Below are 18425 nucleotides of genomic sequence, written 5' to 3' on the forward strand. Positions count from 1 at the left end.
TAAACATCTGATAAGTTGTGGCAAGATATGCTTGAAACAACTGTTTCTCAAGTGACTTTTACAACAAATAGTTGAAACATGAACACAAAAAAATAAGCCAACAAAACGTTTTTGCAAAACAAAGGTGCTTAAATCCAAGGTTCAAAAAAAAAAAAAAAATTACAACACATAGATATTTTTTAAATTGATAGTTAAACTACTAAACATTCAAAGGCACAAATAACATGTTGACAGACACAGCATAAAGCTTAGCAGCAGCAAGAGATTATCAAAACAATCAAATATATACCTGGGTAAGGGCCGAACACTCCACATATTTAACGGCTTTCAATTCTTTGGCGAGCTTCTCCCCTTGCTCGTAGGTAATGGGCTTTTGTTTGTTTTTAGCTAATTTTTCTACTGTCACCACATCGTCTCGCAGATCGATTTGAGTGCCCACCAACAGGAAAGGTGTCTTCTGGCAATGGTGGGTGATCTCAGGTACCCACTGCAAGAAGAACATTAAGTCACACATAGGTTTACAGATTCCACACCCATTAATGGAAAACAAATATGCCCGCAACTTATACATCGACAAAAAATCATGAGTCAGAGTTAAAAAATTTTGTTTTTTTAAAGGGTCACGTTACCTTCCAAACATTTTTTTTTAATTAAATTAAATATGTAATTCTTTGAAACCTTAGCATGCATACTTATTTAGCAATCAATAATTTATTTTCAAAGATTTAAAATATTGCTATTTTTTTTCTCGAAATTTAATAAATTTGAGAAAATATCAATTTTTAAAAACCTCTGAGGCTTTTTTGTCCTTGCACTTATTTTAAAAATGCTTTTTGCTAGACAATCACAATCATCTCTAAAAATCTGTGCATTCATTTGCTTATACATTTACTAGAAAATTTTCCATAATTAATTATGTAAAACATCGTAAAAAAATCTTAAATGTTGTTTTCAAAGGTATACCACGCTCTAAGAATTTTAGTATTTTATAAAATGCCTACTGAATGCACAATTTTGTCAAATATATTATCATAATAGCAAAAAGTATTTCTTTAAAGCTGTATCTTTCATAGAAAAAAAATCCTTAGGGATTCCAATAACATGAAAACATTTAAAAAAAAGCAATTTACAGTTCTTCCTTTGCATAAGAACATATAGCAAGCATGACCTAAAACCAGTCATAACTTTTTGTATAGTTAAATTAAAGCAATGAAACTTTTCCCCTGTGTTTGTAATCATTTTCAATTTTGAAATAAGGAATAAGAAAATTTTTGTATTGGTCATTTAAGACCCATAAATTACTTTTGTATTACTACGAAAGCAATTACAACTTCACTCCATCTGGTAATGGATAAAATACCTTACTCACATGAACACAAAATTTATGGGAAGGAAATGTTCATTTTGAAATATTAAATTTTTTCATCTTGAAAATTATTTCCATTGCTCTCTAGCTGTACACATGTCGTTTTTGAAAGAAACATAAAACAGGAGATTTTACTTCACAAAACATGAGAAAATCAGGTTAAATCAAGTTAGTATGTTGCATTCATCATGAAACTAACCTCGACCTCTACATAGCGCTACTTATAATTAACTACCAAGTTTTGCTATTTGCAAAACCAAAATCAAGCACGAAAATTGAAAATAATTTTGAAAGCTTTGCTCAAGTTATTTTAAGGCATTTTATTTTGTTCAAAAATAGAAAATGACAACAGTTAAAAATTTTTAATCATTGGGATTTCTCCGGTCGTCTGCAACAATTAAATCGTATGAAAGACTTTTTAAAAATAACCGGAATACAACCACCCCTGAAATATACTACAAATAAATGAACTGACTTAGTTATATTTTCCTTCTTTGAAATTCTTAACATTTTATAACTTAAATTACAATCAAACAATAAAAACCAAGAAATAGTAGCTGAATAACTTGTGTTTTTCTCCTGAATGGTAAATTTGCACAGGTTTAGTTTTTCAAAAATCAATTACAAGGAGATATTTCACTTTTACAATGAATAATACAGATGACATCCAACCACCAAAGCTAGTTTCAGCTGATTACTTTTTTAATTAATTTTTTTTCAAAACTTTTACCTTTTTTTCCTGAATCCAATTAATGCCCTAGATTTGAAAAAAAATCAAATTTATCTAAAAGAGAAAAATTGACGAACCTTTTCTTTAACATTTTCGAAGGAAGAAGGTGATACGACAGAAAAGCAGACAAGGAAAACATCTGTCTGTGGATAACTTAGGGGTCGGAGACGATCGTAATCTTCTTGCCCAGCAGTATCAAACAAACCTAATGTGTAGGGTTCTCCACCTATCATAACTGTGACTGCATAGTTATCAAACACCTGGAAATTTTCAATTGACATTAGATCAGAATAATATAAATATAAACATGTCACATGGTTGCTACCTTTTCAAATACCGTTTTTAAGAAGTCATACAATTTTTAGAAATGTGTCTCCAAGTTCAATGGAGGAAAAAATTCATTCAGAATTAAAGTTATCTACACATTTGAATTTGACTTTTTTTTTGAATGAAAGATTGAAACACTAAATTATTACAGTAGACCCTTATTGTACGTGGGTTTATTTTACACGGTTTTCATTACACAGATTAAGATTTGACACTGATGAGCTTCGGTTTTCGCAGATGCAGCAATGCAAACAGATAAAATTCTCCCCTCTTTCAAAATCCAAACTCCTAAAGATTGCAGATTACGTGTAATCAAACTGCATTTTGTTTGGCATGCTAATAATCGAGCTTGGGCTACTGAAGACATTTTATGCAATTGGTTCCAGACCTCTTTCCAGAAGTAAAATATTAAACACTCACAGTTCAGAACTCACTGGAAGAAAAGCTTTTAGGAGCGACAAAGGAAACCAAAACCAACAAGGCTACTGACGGCGGTGATGCACAACCAAAAACGCTCACAATTAAAATTTTGAGCCATTCCTAGACTGTAGGAATGATCTTCTGATTTGTTACTGAGGGAAGATTTTATCATGGAAATGACAAAAGTGATCATGCTCTGCAAGAATTAATGCTCTGCATAGAATTAGAGAAAAATTCTTAATAACTGCCAAAAGATTATCATAGACAGCTTCTCTTTATAAACAGAACATGAAATTAATTTATGTTTTCTTTATTCATGTTGTGCATAAAAGTCGATATAAGTACACATTAAACTTATTATACAATTAGTCACCACTAGAATGAAGTATTTTGTTACCTACGGAACCAAAACCTTATTTTAACACTAGTATTGGGTCTCAATTTGAGCGGCACTTCGTGGAATTAATCCCACGTAAAATGAGGGTCTACTGTATAGCACATTTATGTACACAACTTTTCGAACACAGGTTTTCAATCAAAGTATCAAATTGAACATTTTAAAAGAAAATTATACTGAGAAATTCCTTTTTTAAGATTAAACTACATGAACATGAAATATTTTTTGTTTTATTTTTTATCCCCTTTTACTATTTCTCCAAGTTGTGGCAACTAGAGATGAAAAACATCAGTAACATCCAAGTACATTTTTTTAAAAAAAACTAGGGGGCTATCGCCCCCTGCTCGCTAACGCTCGCCAACCCCCGGAACTGCTTACGCATTTTCTTCGGATTGCGTAGCGATCCGAGCTCGCTACGCTTGCTCACCGGTCACCAAAATATTAGTCTAACTTTATTTGTATTAAGAAAGGGTAGTATTTTTTTTATATGAATCTCATAACACTTTTGATTTTCATATACTTAAAGGGGACAATTTGACACGCAACTCTCATACATTAGATTAAGCATAAGTTTGCAATTCCATTCTCTTTTGAGAGAAGTATGCAAGGGAAAATTTTTGTACTAAAATTACAAACATAATATAATCTTTGTTTCCTACATTTACTTAATGCAAAAGAAATTGCAATGAAAAAAATCCTACAATGTTTACACAGTGTAAAGACTAAGCAGCTTAAAAACATTTCATGGTCATTAATTATACTACGTTCAGTATCAAAATATGTGTGTATATTATGTTTTACAATGACTAACAGTTGCAAAGAGCAAGCAACTTCTGATTCTCTGAAAGCAGTGATTTAGTAAAAATATGTTAGAATGAGTGTTTTAAAAGCTATAAAACCAAACCCACAGTGGCACGACAGCTCATGAGGGCCAAGGCCTACTGTACTTATCTCACTCCTTCTGACCAAGGGCTATGGGGTGCTATGCAGATGTTCCGGTTAAGAGGTCAACCTAACGCGGAACCCCCAGGGTTTAGTTCCCAAGTAAGCTTGGTACGTATTTTATCGACTCACTGAAGGGATGAACGGCTGAGTCAAACATGCCGGACCTGCAGCAAGGAAGCGCTAGCACTGAGCGACTGGGCTTCAGAGCACTTGAATATAATTTATGAAGAAGAGAGCAGTGGGCTACGGAGTCTTCAGATGAAAGATCTGAAAGCAGACTGGTTAGAAATGCTGCCGATAGGATAAGGTGCACAAATGCACACAGTGTACTTCATATCGAGAGAATTCCGAAAGTGTTTATGAACACTTTTACGGATAAATCATGCACTTTAACTGGAGAAAAAGGGTTGACCTAAGACTGATAATTATAAAACTGGAGAAAAATATTATTGAAGCAAAAAAAATTAGCGATTATTATTAATATTTATGTCATACCTCGGATATCACTTATTTCATCCGATAGTAATGTGCCTTTTAAATTCAAACATAAACAATTTCCTGTTACATTAGCCTTCCCTAATGACTATAAATAAAGCACAGGGTAAAACTGATTTTATGAAAACATATTAGCAGTAAAATCAGGTTTCATGATTCAATTTGTCGCTTTACTTTGTTATTGTGGTTCAGTTCTTAAGATCAATGCCATTGCAAAAGTATGCGAAATGTTTCGCTTTTCAGGTCTTCACGATTTAATTTGTTGCTTTACTTTGTCATTGTTGTTCGGTTCTTAACTTCAATGCATTGCAAAACTGTCCAATAAATTCATTTAGTCTATGCGGAATAACATAATACAGTGAAGTACGGTTTATACGTCTCTTTTATACGTTTTCATCAATTATACATTTTTTAAATTGTTCCCTGGAGAGTTGAATATACATTAACCTTTACTAATTATACATTTTTTCATTTGTACGCTTTTTTCATAGTCCCTTCAAAAACGTATAAACGGTCTGTCACTGTATATACAAAAATGTGGTTGGAAAAAAAACTTCAGTATTTACAGGTTGCAGTTAGTAAAGCTTGACCACAAAATGAAGGCAGATGAACTTGAAACGAAACATCATTTGGATCATTTGTAATAGATAGAATCTGCCAGAAAGCACCAAATTGTAAGAGGCATGGTCTCGCTAATCCTATCTATTCCAAAATAATAATAACCTATTACAAATGCTACGAATGATGTTTTTCCTTCAAGGTCATCCGCCTTCTTTTCACAGTGAAGCTATAGCAGGGTTACGGAGTTGGACTGGTTTTTTGGTAAAGGAGTCGGAGTCAAAGGTTTAAAATTTCAAGAGATAGAGTCTGTAATTTTCTCTCAAAATTCGAGGCTCTGCCAACATTTGCGGAGTCACAGCTGGAGTCAGAATCATTTTGGGTAAAGGAGTCGGAGTCTTTAAAAATCCTGGAGTTGGAGTAAGACATTTTCCCTCCGACTCAGCAGCCCTGGTAAGTAGGGAACTTTATTTTTTGTAAGTACTATGGTTAAGGGAAAAACCTTTCAACAGCAACATTGGCTTTGCAAAGGATTTTACATACACCATTGAAAATTTCTGGGTTTTCAGATACAACAGAGACATAATTAAATGATTTGACTCTTGAATGACTTACATTGACGTGTCTATGACTGAAAAGTGGTTTTGTCAAAACTAAACAAATTTATCAAAAGTTTGACTCTGTGCATTATTTATAGTCATTGGGGAATGCTAATCTAACAGGAAATTGTTCATGTATGAATTTAAAAGGCACGTAACTATCGGATAAAATAAGTGGTATTCGAGGATAAGTATCAGTGTTATTAGCATTTTTTTAAAAAATACAATAATATTTTCTCCAGTTTTATTACTATTATTGTTAGTTCAATGCTTTTCTCCAGTTAAGTGCATGATTATACCGGAAATATGTTTGGAAACACTTGCAGAACTCACTAGATTTGCAATTCGCTTTTCACGGCGTGCATTTGCGCGCCCAATCCTATCAGCAGCATTTCTGACCGATCAGCGTTTAAATCTTTCATCTAAAGACTCTCAAGCCCGCTGCTCTTTTCTTTGTAAATTATATTCAAGTGATCGAAAACACTCATTCTAAAATCAAAATTCTAACGCTAGAAGCCTAGAAGCGAGTCTGCAGCACTTGTAAACAACGATCATACGTAAACAAAGCGGGCCGTTGCCAACGGAGAGAAAGAAATAAGGGCTCATTTTGCACCACGCATAAGCGTTTTATATATACATAGATGCCTAATAGGTCTGGAACTTTGAAGTATTCTGAATGAAAGTGATAGAGAAATTTTAATTGCAAACAAAAAACGGGATCACAAAATGAAATTGTGTTTTTATTATTTTTTAAATGTTTATTTACAACAAACATGGCAAAGCACTCCTGGTATTTTTTGGAAGGAAAGGTCACATAATAGTATGCAATTTTATTTAAAAAAATTTTTAATGAAAAATATATAGATCAGGAAGGTCTCACCTTGTTTTGGAAGAAGCTATTTTAAATGAAACAAAATGAAATGTAATATAAATGTACTTAAAACAACAAAAACTAACAACTTGCATACTTTAGTATGAAAAGGTTTGGTTCTAGCAATCAGTTTTCTTAAATTCAGTAGAAAGCCAAAAAAGAGAGGTCTTGGAGCAAGAAATTGCAGTTTTATGGTGATAAATTTTGGGAGAATAACAAAAGTTATTGTTTTGAGTAATTAAAACAGGACATTAGCGTAAACAAAATAAACAACACACATACCAAATATACTCATGTATAGGTCGAGAAATTTAGTACAAAAAATTAGGTTAAAAGTTAGGGGCTCGACTTATTCAAAGGGCGGAATTTTCGTTGAACAATTCTTTGAAAATAACACTTGAAAGTGTGAACAATATCCCAATATTAGTCCAACCTTTTTAAACAAATGCTAAAGTAAATACTCATACATTCTTCAACAATTTTACATGGTTTAAGTGTGGAGAACGGATTAAATAATTAAAAGACCCAATGCGCAAAAAGTGCAGGAATTGCTGTATTTGCAAATTTTTGCAATAGTTGATCACTTAGAAATTAAGGCTCATCTAAAAGAAATGAATGTAATACGACTATAGTGGAAATTTTTCTCGATGATCATCTTTACTAATAATAAAGCTGAAAGTGTGTCTCTGGATGTCTGAATCTCTGTTACGTGCATAGTGCCTAGACCATTCGTCCGATTTTCATGAAATTTAGCACAAAACCAGTTCGTAGCATAGAGTGAGCACTTTGAAGCTATTTTTTGGAAATAGGATTTCGTTCTTTTTCTATTCCAATTTTAAGAGTATTTTACAGAGAAAATTATAATAACGTGGATGATTAAATTGCCAAATTATCATAAACTGGAACCGTAACATGGGCAATCAAATGAACATAGCAAACTGGTGAGAAATTCACCATCCATTATTTGTAAATATACAGGCAAACCAAATGACCTTTTAATTTTCTACTACAGGCAAAGCCGTGCGGGTGCCGCTTGTTAAAAAGAAAAGCAACAATTAACAAAAATCTTAATTGCGAACACAGAACCATTAAAAAAATTGAGATAGTAGAAATGAAAAAGATAAAAAACAATAAAAATCTCATGTTTTTGATCATAAGAACACTCATTAGCCATCTTTTTTTAACATTTATTTTCAAAATTGCAGCAAAACATTCTCAATTTTTTTCAGAAAGCAGGGGCTCAACTTACAAACAAATTTTCAATTTTTTGGGGTCGACTTATAAGCGAGCATATGCGATAATAGTAACTTTTCGCTTTTGTACTGAAATTCCATATGGCAAAAAATACTACATATGCATGCAATGAGAACTAATGTAAATTGAGAAACGATTTCTGAAGTTTTAAAACCTTAGTCTCAGGCCCGGATCTATAAATCTTGCCCCCCGCCCCCCAAGAAAAAATCAGCAGGACCCCTAACTGCCAACTACCATTTAGGGCCAGGGGTCCTTATGTTCCTACCCCACCCCCCTTCTTTAGGGGTGCTTTTTCTAGCAGTTAGCCCCCCCTCCCTCTTCTCGCATTGAGGGATTCAGACACTTCTCTAATATTTTTTGTGAGCTTCTGTTCTAATATTTGATTCAATTTTCATGTAGGATTGCTGCTTGCATTCATTATAATCTCATTAAAAAAAAAAAAAAACTTGGAAAACATTAGTTGGAGGTGTATAAGTGAAATGTTCCTTACAAAATTTTTCATTATTTTCGCTCACTTATAATTAAAAGACGAAATCCCTCTGTCAATGTTTTTTAATGACTGAATTCATTCTACAGTACAGAAAAATGGTACATACGGGTACCCAAAACAGGTAATTGTGACAGAATTTTTGCAAAGTAGGTTAAATTGTATTATTGATTACGTTTAAGTTTATTGATGAATAACTAGTAAAAATTAAATAAATAAAAGGAAAATGAATCAGTTATACTCATATTAATGTATTTCAAGACTGCTACACTCAATTTCATGAAAGGTAACATTTTCCAGATTATCCAAGTGGATAGGAACAACCAAGTTCAGATTTTAAGAAACAGAACAGAAGTGCAATAGAGCACTGATTATTCAAACCTATCAGGACAGAGATTAGATCTAATTAATGAAAAATCTGGAAAACTGGGCAACTTAGCTATAACAATATTTTCTAAGATGTTTTCTTCCCCAGTTTTATGATAGGTAAATTTCAGGAGTGCAATAAAAAATGAGGTGCTCAGAAGTTAATTTAATAGAAGTACACAACATAGAAATTACTGCATTTAATACCCTATTTAAAAATTGAAAGAAAAAAATGGAGAAAGTAGCAGAACAAAAGAAACCACTTGGGCCTTGATCGATCTGGACATTCAGTTAATCTACATCTAAATAATTGGTACAAACATATAAAGAACTGGTTATTCAAAGAAAAAGAAAGACAAAGACTAAATATCTGAATACATAATTAGTCAAAGCAGATTAACAAAACTCATTCAAAATTAGATTTAAATGCCCACTGTTCATTCTGCATCTCAAACATGCATGCAAGTAAATGTTTCGTTACGTTAAAAAAGAGGGAAACCAAGAAAAATGGTAGGTATAATAAGTAGAGCTACACTGAATATTCGGTTGATACTCAGTATAGAGCATATTCGGCAGACAAACCAAATAATAATTAAATAACTTGTAAACAAACATATTTTTTACATTGAATGAAAGTTGCAGTATAGTACCACAAATTCAAATTATTATTATTAATTTTATCACATTCAAAGTAGGGGGAATGTGGGGCAAAGTGAAATAGTGAGGGAAAGTGAAAAGTGAAATATTTACTCTGCATTTAGCGCCATCCATAATATTTTAACAATGTAGTTGGACATGTAGTCTATTCCAGTCAGGAAAAAAATACTGCTTTAAATTAAAGCTCATGATAATACAGGCAATGACCTTACCACCTATGGCAAGAATTTGTTATATAATGTACCACATATGTTCAAATAAAAATAATAAAAGGTTAAGAAAAACTAAGACCTTTTCAATTGGTTGCAGACCATGCAATGTTTTAAAAGTTTTTTTTAATGAATTGCAAAAAACATAACAATTTCGCTGTATTACAGCAAATCAAAAAATGGGACAAAATTAAACAAAAAAGCAATGTTACACAAAAAAACAATAAATAATCTTTCCGAGTCAGCTGGTATCCACTTTCTGATGATACAATAATGTAGAAAATAAAAAGATTTTCTTAACATCAAAACAAAGGTAAGAAATACAAGAGCAAACATGGCTAGTACTTTCTGTAACAATTTCGTTTAACAAACCCGTTTTCTCTAATATTCTGTTTCTGTGGTTTTGGGCTCAGTTTATCATTAATTTTCTTGCCAAATGGGAAAAGAAGCATACTTACAGTGGGGACATATTCTGAAGGGAACTTGTTAGTTGTGTAGGAGATGAGCAGACATGTCTTTCCCACGGCTCCATCTCCGACAACAACACATTTGATGGTCTGCATGATGGGTTTCTCTCACGGACAATCGGCCAAGTCCAGCGTGGCTGCCTGGAAGACAAACGAGAATAACATGTCATGTTTCCACATAAACCAGCTATCTTATAAAGAAACATATTTTATACAGTTTAACAATCAGTTAAAAATGAAAAGATAACCTTATTTATTTTTACTAATGTTTCCCCCTAATCCTGTGTTTTTTAGACAACCTTTGATGCACACTGCCCTTTTTTTTTTCCATTTCTCCCCAGTAGCAGAAACTTTCTAGCCAGTCTGCGACACTATTTTGAGTAGTTGAAAATAATCTGCAGCATTATTATTAGTTTTATTTTAAGTTTTCATAAAATACAAAAGTCCTTTGTGAAGGTCAAAGCTTGGACAATTTTCCAACTGTCCAGAAGCCACTAGGCTCGAAAAACTTAGTGGCCACCACTGTCACCGAGTTTAAAAGTATTAAGGGAGGAGGGTGGCATCAGCTTTCACTACTTTCATAAAAATAAATAGAACTGTATACACTATAAAAAACAATTATTCAAGACATATTAATTTTAATATGAAAAACTTGCATTGAAATAGGTTTTTAAATTTTTTAAATTACTAGATGAGAAGTTGGCAGTAAACTGCATTTTAGATGAAATATTTAGCTTATAGCAAAGTCTTCAAACCAATGAGGATCAAATACAAATGTGCAGATAATAATTCGCATTTTTCAAGAAAAACTTAAAAAGAAGAAAAAACATGATTTATTGAACACTTTATGTTATCTTCAATAGTTTGTGTTGAGGTAAACATCCAATTCTGTTTTTGGAAACTTAAGTAAGTAATAGTATCATTTATTTCCATCTTGCGAATGACCAAACATGGCGTCTAGGCGAAAAATTCATTTAGATTTTTGAATTTGTTACATAAAAGTAATAATAAATTCATAACTCTTAAAAAACTACAATTTAGGTGAAATAGTCAGTTTTTAGCACATTAGCCTCTAAAGCAATGAAGATAAGATAATATTCTGAAGATAAAATTTTGCATTTTTAAAGACAATAATTAAGAATTATCCAAAAAAATAGCACATTTTGCATAATTTTCAACAGTTAGCATTGCAATAAACATTCAATTCCGTTTTCGAAGACGTAGGCACTTCACGAGTCTTGCGTACCAACATCTTGGGAATGACCAAACATGGCGACTAAGCTAAAAATTAAGATATAAATTACTGAATTTGTTGCAAAAAAATATTTTTAAAATAAAAATCCTCACAAGACTCTACTTTAACCCATTAAGCGCCAAAGCTCCCACTGCGGGAACATCTACTTTAATTTTTTTTCTCTAAAGAAATTTGAGTTATTTATAAAACAAAACATTCCATGTGAATTTTAACAAAACGGAGTAGATTATAAAAAAAATTCAGTAAAAAATTTGAATTTTATACATTTTTCTACATTTTTTCAAAAAATGAAACTTTGCATTTTTTACAAAAATGTAAAAAACTAAAAAAATCTAAATTATTGGATTCTTAATTTGTTTCAAGTGCTCTGCATATTTAAAGCAAATATTCTAGCAAATAACATACGAAAAACCCGGAATGAAACGATTAGTTTAAAGCCATGCTAGAAGCGCTTAAAGTTTTTGCTCCCGGAGCGGGAGCTTTGGCGGGGACCGGTAGCATTCTTCCTCTTTTATGTGCGAGGGCTTACAATAAAGAAAGGAATGCTGCTAGGCAGAAAGGGGCAACCTACGTCACGAAGCACGTGTACTTCTTTCGGGTCTTTCGAAAAAGGATTCTTGGAACTATGTTTTGTTAATGTTTCCACTATTCTCAAGATAGTTTGACTGATAAGAGAAAATATACTAAAAGACTGAAAAGTACGTTATTAGTAACAAGAGAAAGAGGGTGTTTCGAATCCATTCAAACTGTGAGAACATCAGTGTGTAAAATGGAAGGATAACACAATAGTATGTTTGGCTTCGAATTTTGAGACAGAAGCTCCCTTAGTAATTGTCAAAAGATGGTGTTCTGAAGAAAAAAGAGAATGGATTTGCCTCAACCGCTTTTAATTTCCTCATATAATAAGAATATGGGTGGTATGATCTCTTAGATAAATCTCTAAGTACGTACAGGCCTCGTATCAAAAGAAAAAGATGGTGGTGGCCTTTTTTTTACGAACGCACGACATATGTCTGTAGTAGCAGACTGGAGAATGCACAAAGAGTTCCAGGGGGAAATGACGTATCTAACATTTTTAAGGTATATAACTACAGCTTCAATGAAAAGTTCAAAGGAAGATTACGCAAATCCCCAGTCAGGGCCTTGCGAACCAGTAAACTCTACTGTACGTTTTGATGAAGTAAAATATTTTATTATAAACGCGGAAAAACAATCTCGATGTAAATAGTGTAAAAAGAACACTCTAACCAAGCGGGTAAAAAATGCAATGTAATACTGCATCAATACTTTACCGGATTTTTTCAAAAAAAAAAAATGTTGATGATCAATAAATTGAGTAAGTTTTTTTTCTTTTTATTTATAGTTTGTTTACTTTTAGTGCTTCTCTTTTTGCTTGAAATGCAAATGAAATATATAAAAGAACAATAATATAATATTTGAGATGCGGCTCTTTTAAAACGCGATCGAAAAAGAAGTAGAAACGAAACCGAACGCGGTAGAAACGCAATTGAGACAGCGGATGTTTTCCCCCTTCAAAGCGCCAAAGCTCCCACTACGGGAACAACCTATAATTTCTAAACGGTTGCAGTTTTTTTGAAAATTTCAACTACACTGTACTATTAATAAGTATCTTTTATGAAAATAGTAAATTTTTCTAGATTTTTTAATGTAGTTTATATAGCGGCGTTTAATGGGTTAAATGAAAAGTTCTAGCGCTTTTGCATCCAAAGCAATGAGGATAAGGTGAAATTTTCACATAACATTTTTCATTTCTCAAGAATATTATTTTAAAAAATAAAAATAAAAAAACAATTTTCTGCACATTTTAAGTTATTTTCATTTGTTTGCAGAAAAATAAAACATCCAATTCATCTTTGTTTTTAAAAACTTATGCACTTTTCTACTTCGATTTTGTGAATGACCAAATATGGCGACTATGCTTGTAGCTGAAATTCTGAAGCATCTATCGCTTTGGTCAAAAAGCGAACTCCAAACGACTTTGCCAAGTAGTATTTCGTTTTTTTTCCCCTTTTATTTATTTATTTTTTCTTTATTTATTTTTGTTCTTTGGTAAAATTATCTGCAGGCCGCCGAAATATCTGCGACGCACGTCGCACGTCTCGCAGTTTCTGCTACCGGGCATTTCTCAATGCACTCTCTTAGAAATCAATCGACACTAATCACGGGAGCAAATTTTCTTGCTCAAAAGGTAAAACTTCACTCCACATTGGCTTTGAAACATACCTCTCTCGTTCCCTTGTCAGCTAGAATAGCTACAAAATTTCATACTTTTTTATTAGAAACTCTTTTAGGAAAGCGCCTTTTTATCAGGAAGTGCTCAGCCCCTTTTCCAATCCAGGGGAAATATTACCTACTCAAATAATAAATAATTACCAAGATCAGAAATTTTTACGTATCTCAACCTTGTTACCAGCAAAAGTCAAGCTTTCCTTGCAATCCATCTTCACCTAGACACTGCTTTACGTAGTTAGACGAAGATTGAATGCTGAAAAGTCTTTTGATTATGACAAAACTTATGGGAACAAATATTCAAATGTAGGTTAAATTCAAGTTCTATCTATCCTGGTTAATTATAACTAGAGACGTACTGAGTAGTACTTTGGCCGAGTAGCCGAGTACCAATTATGTTTTAAGAAAAACCACCGACACACACGTGACGAATTTTGAACTCATTAGAATAATAGTATAGACCTCCATGTCCAACTAATAGTTTTTAAAACAAAATTCCAGCTGAAATTTAATTATGCATTATTTAAAAGATTATGTTTGTGTCAATAATCTTACAAATAAGTTATTTTTTAAATTAAAAATAAACAAATACATAAAAGGTAGGATTGATCAAGTTGGACAAATTATATCTTCTAGTCCGCCAAACGAAAATAATTTTTAAAAGCTAATAAAACAACGTTAAAAGCACAAATGTGCAGGAGCGCTGCAGGCACGTGTTTCTGCATTACAAGGAACATCTTTTTCAGTGCATAAAATGTGTGCTAATGAATGTAAAAAAATCCGACTTTTGTTAAATTTCATTAAATCCATAAGCTCACATTTTGTACATTGAAAAAAGCATTCCATCCAATGCCAAAACACGTCTGCAGTGTTCCTGCACATTTGTGCTTTCAACGTTGCTTTATTTTTTAAGAAAAGGTATTTTTATGCTTTTTATACATAATTTTGTTTGTGGCAAAAATCCATTTAATAATATAAAAATTTCATATTTTCTGTAATTACCTTTTTTGCCCCCATTTTCAATAAATAAGTTTCATTAATTTTTGGGACATTAAAATATGAGATTTACTCCATTGAAGCATAACAAACTTCATTATTCTCAAAATTTGAATTTAACTTGTAAATTTAAATTGTAAATGATTGCAGTATATTATATGCTTGCAATATTTTATTAATTGTAAAATCTGCTTTGAACAATATTCAATTTTTTACAACTACTCGGTATTGGCCGCGTATCTGATCAAAATTTGGCAGAGTACCGGGTACTCGGCAAATTGACCGAGTAGGCCGAGTAGTTACGGAGTACTCGGTACGTCTCTAATTATGATATTTGAGATAGCGAGAAGCAAAGGGATGCAAGTGGCAAAATTAAAAATTTGGAGATAACCAGTACACAAATGGCAGGTGAACCCCTCCTCTGTCTTGGGGCAAGAGATGGTACTAGTAGACCTGGTAAGTGCTGCTGTACAGCATGATTTAGAAAAAAAATTAATGAAAGCCTACCTAGGACGTAATCTTTATACCTGTTTCACTCAAAAAGTGAAAATGCTCACTTGCATCCCTTTGCTTCTCCCTGCCTCAAATGTAGGTTAAATTCAGGTCCTATCTACCCTGGTTAATTATAACATTTTTGATTTGCTTACATCAACAATAAGGAAAATTCAAGCTTTATAACCAAAATTTGGCCCTTTTTTTTCTAAATAATAACATACTTGCAACAAAACTAACTCTGAAAACTGGAATTTGGTGTAAAGAAAAATGTAAAAGAAATTTTGCTTGTGTGGAGTCAATGGCAACCAAATAAGTTACGTTAATCAACAGTGTGATGACCAAAAATTTTAATAGACAAATCGTCACAGGAAGTAATTTCAAGTTTGATTAACCTCATTTAAATTTTATGCTTTAAAATAATTAGTTTAAATGGTAAATAACACAATGACAGAAATTCTAACTTATCCCAAAGCAGTTCTGCAGAAGGAATATTAACACATTGTAGACCAGTTTAAATAACCCTCACTTATACCTGTTCCTGGGCATTTAAATCAGCATCTTTAAATTTGTGCATGCAACCTGGTGATTCTCATAACCGGTCAATTAGTAAAAGATGCAAATCACAAAAATTCTTATGACCGATTCACAATGTATTAAAATAAAACTGTTTAGCAATGAGTTACTCAGTGGTGGTAGAAATGAGAATTTAAATTTGACGCCATGACGAAGCCTAGGATAGTTTCTAGGCATCAAAACAAATAATCTAGGAGCTATTTTTTGATGAATCCAGAACATGGATATTAGAATACAAAAACTAAATCTTTATTAAACAGAAATGTTACTCAGTCAGGAGAAAATTTTTAAAAAAGTATTTAAACATAATAAACAGAGGAAAATTATTCTCAAAGACAAAAAATTATCATAAATTACTTATAATTACAAATTTGTTTACATTTTTAGTGTAGCAATTCAAAATACCCAATCAAATGCTTTAAATCAAACTCTCTCTGTCTGACTCATACTCAGTAACGTCTTGACAGTTCAGAATGACAATTGCAAATTTTAACCAGAATCATAGCTGCATTAAACACCCAAGTTTTCAAGTGAAAAACTGCTTATCATTCCCAAACAAAGAAAACAAAAACCACCTCAAAAATGAAAGATTTTAATAGGACAGAAGCAAAATCTGGTTAAGTATTTCAACACTATCCAAGTAATAGGCAAACATTGCCCATTACTAAAAAGAAATTTTATTACGCATAAAACGGCTTTAGACGTTCTCTACAACCTTCATAATATCTGTCTCGCCATATCAAACTATCGTACACTAGGAATTCAAAGTAATATCGATAAGGGCCTTTAGATTCACATTTAATTTACTGCATCTGGCGAGTAGGCCTAAAATATTAGATTTGATTGCCACACAACCCATGATCCGTTGGTAAGATTTTATATTTAAAATAAAACTTGATAAGCAGAAGCACTTACAGTAAAAACATAACATGTCCCCGAAATCATTATGTAAACAAGTTTAGAGTAAATGATCCCATGCCGATGTATGAATAATCAACAACGCCAACAAAAACAAACCAAATTACAATAACAAAACGAACTACAATTGAACTTTTTACATTCATTTCAGCGAATAACATAGTTTGTATAGACAAGCGCAGTTTTAGTGAAGGAAATGCAATAATAAACAAATCTTAATTTATGACTGCTATAATTTAACTCAGAGAGACCGCCATATTGAATATATTGTACCGATAAATACAGGTAATGTACTTCGGAAAGCTGTTTAAACATTATTTATGAATGTGTGTCATACGTGTTTGATGCTAATATAATCTTCAGTTATCAAAGTATGTAAAATTCACATTACCGAAGAGAATCCAAAGAAACTTTCAGAATTCAAAGTTGAAACTTTGCGTCTCTGTAAAGAGACAGTGGTAGTGACTGGGCGTTGACAATGGTATTGTGACATCATACGTTTTCCGTTTCCGGCAGGGACATCTGGTGGTTTTAATATAAAGTAAATTAAGGACTTTACAACCCCCCCCCCCTCTCCGTACGAGCGTGCTATAGAATGCGGATAAAATAATTCGGTACGAATGAGTGCATTTTATTTGTTTACCTTTTACAAATCTTTTAATCAAGCTACTTTTTAATCGTTTTCGAAGACTTTGAAGAAAAGCAAGGACTAGATTACACTGATTTGAAATCTGTGGACAGTGAACTTCCTCAAACATGGAGGGAAAAGGGTAGATATTTTACTTGAATTAAACGTACTTGGAATCTTTACGTTGTCTCCTTAAGGTCATGCTTTATGCTGGATACTTTTATTTCAAAGTAAATGAGAAGGAGTGGGTGCCGATACCGGACACTTTTGGCTTGACCACCCAGCATACTTATATGTATCTTGGATTATGTTGCCCCCAATCAGTTTGGAATGACTTTGAAAGTAATAATTATTGCTATCAACATCACGCTAGATTATAAAAATTAACTCTTCCATCAAAGCCTTAGTTCCGTGAAAGTGATAAAGATTTACCGATGTGGCAACAGTTCATTTAATTTTTCCTCTGTTTTGGGCTCAGCGTTAATAACTGCAATGTATCATTTAAGAAACGCGTTCTATCTATAATGACATTTAGAACATATGTGGGTTTTACTATAGTGCCTTTCTAGGCACTATAGTTTTACGCAAACTTAAGCTTAAGTAAAAGAGAACTAGAAAAGTGATAAATGAAAAACAAGTGTGAATTTTCATTGATTTTCTGATGATGAACCTAGTGGCTTAAAATCCGGAAAGGGTTGTCCATACATGATGTCACCCTTTTTTTCAACATTTTTGATCTACCCCCTCCCCTCTATCCTACATCGTATTGTGTCAAACTTCTTCTTGCCCCCTCCCCTTCCCTCGTCACATGTCACACTTTTTGTTTATAAACGTATTTTCATATGTCACTCCTCTTGCAATCATTCTCCTGTCTCTTGTAATAAAAACTGTCGCACTTTGCCCCCCCCCCCCCAAGCGTAACATCCTTTGTGGACGATCTCAAAAATGAATTTCGTACCAATTAAATGGTAAAAACCTCTTGTTTCTTCATTTACAAGGTAAACAATTTCAAAAAGGTATTTTTCATGAAAAGCAAGTTTATAGGCAGCAAAACATTACGGGATCTGAAGGGAGGTTCTATACCCTAACTAGCAAAATTTCTTGCATCAACCTTGACAGATCTTGATATTATACTGACGGCATCAATATTGACATGTTTCAT

At 32.7% G+C, this 18425-nt stretch overlaps 1 protein-coding gene across 2 annotated transcripts in view; it reads right to left on the minus strand.

Annotated features, from left to right (window-relative positions):
• The window catches only part of LOC129228216 (cdc42 homolog), a 41651-nt gene extending 24503 nt beyond the window's left edge, over positions 1–17148 (minus strand). For both annotated transcript variants that reach the window (XM_054862880.1, XM_054862881.1), the window contains exons 1-4: positions 17027–17148; positions 10140–10289; positions 2174–2356; positions 290–487 (exon numbers count right to left, since the gene is read on the minus strand). In XM_054862880.1, coding sequence (XP_054718855.1) covers positions 290–487; positions 2174–2356; positions 10140–10244 — 486 coding nt within the window. In that variant the 5' untranslated portion in view covers positions 10245–10289; positions 17027–17148. The remainder of the gene's footprint in view (positions 1–289; positions 488–2173; positions 2357–10139; positions 10290–17026) is intronic.
• Positions 17149–18425: the final 1277 nt, after the last annotated feature.

The sequence above is a fragment of the Uloborus diversus genome, chromosome 8, assembly GCF_026930045.1.
Source record: "Uloborus diversus isolate 005 chromosome 8, Udiv.v.3.1, whole genome shotgun sequence".
NCBI lineage: Eukaryota > Metazoa > Arthropoda > Arachnida > Araneae > Uloboridae > Uloborus > Uloborus diversus.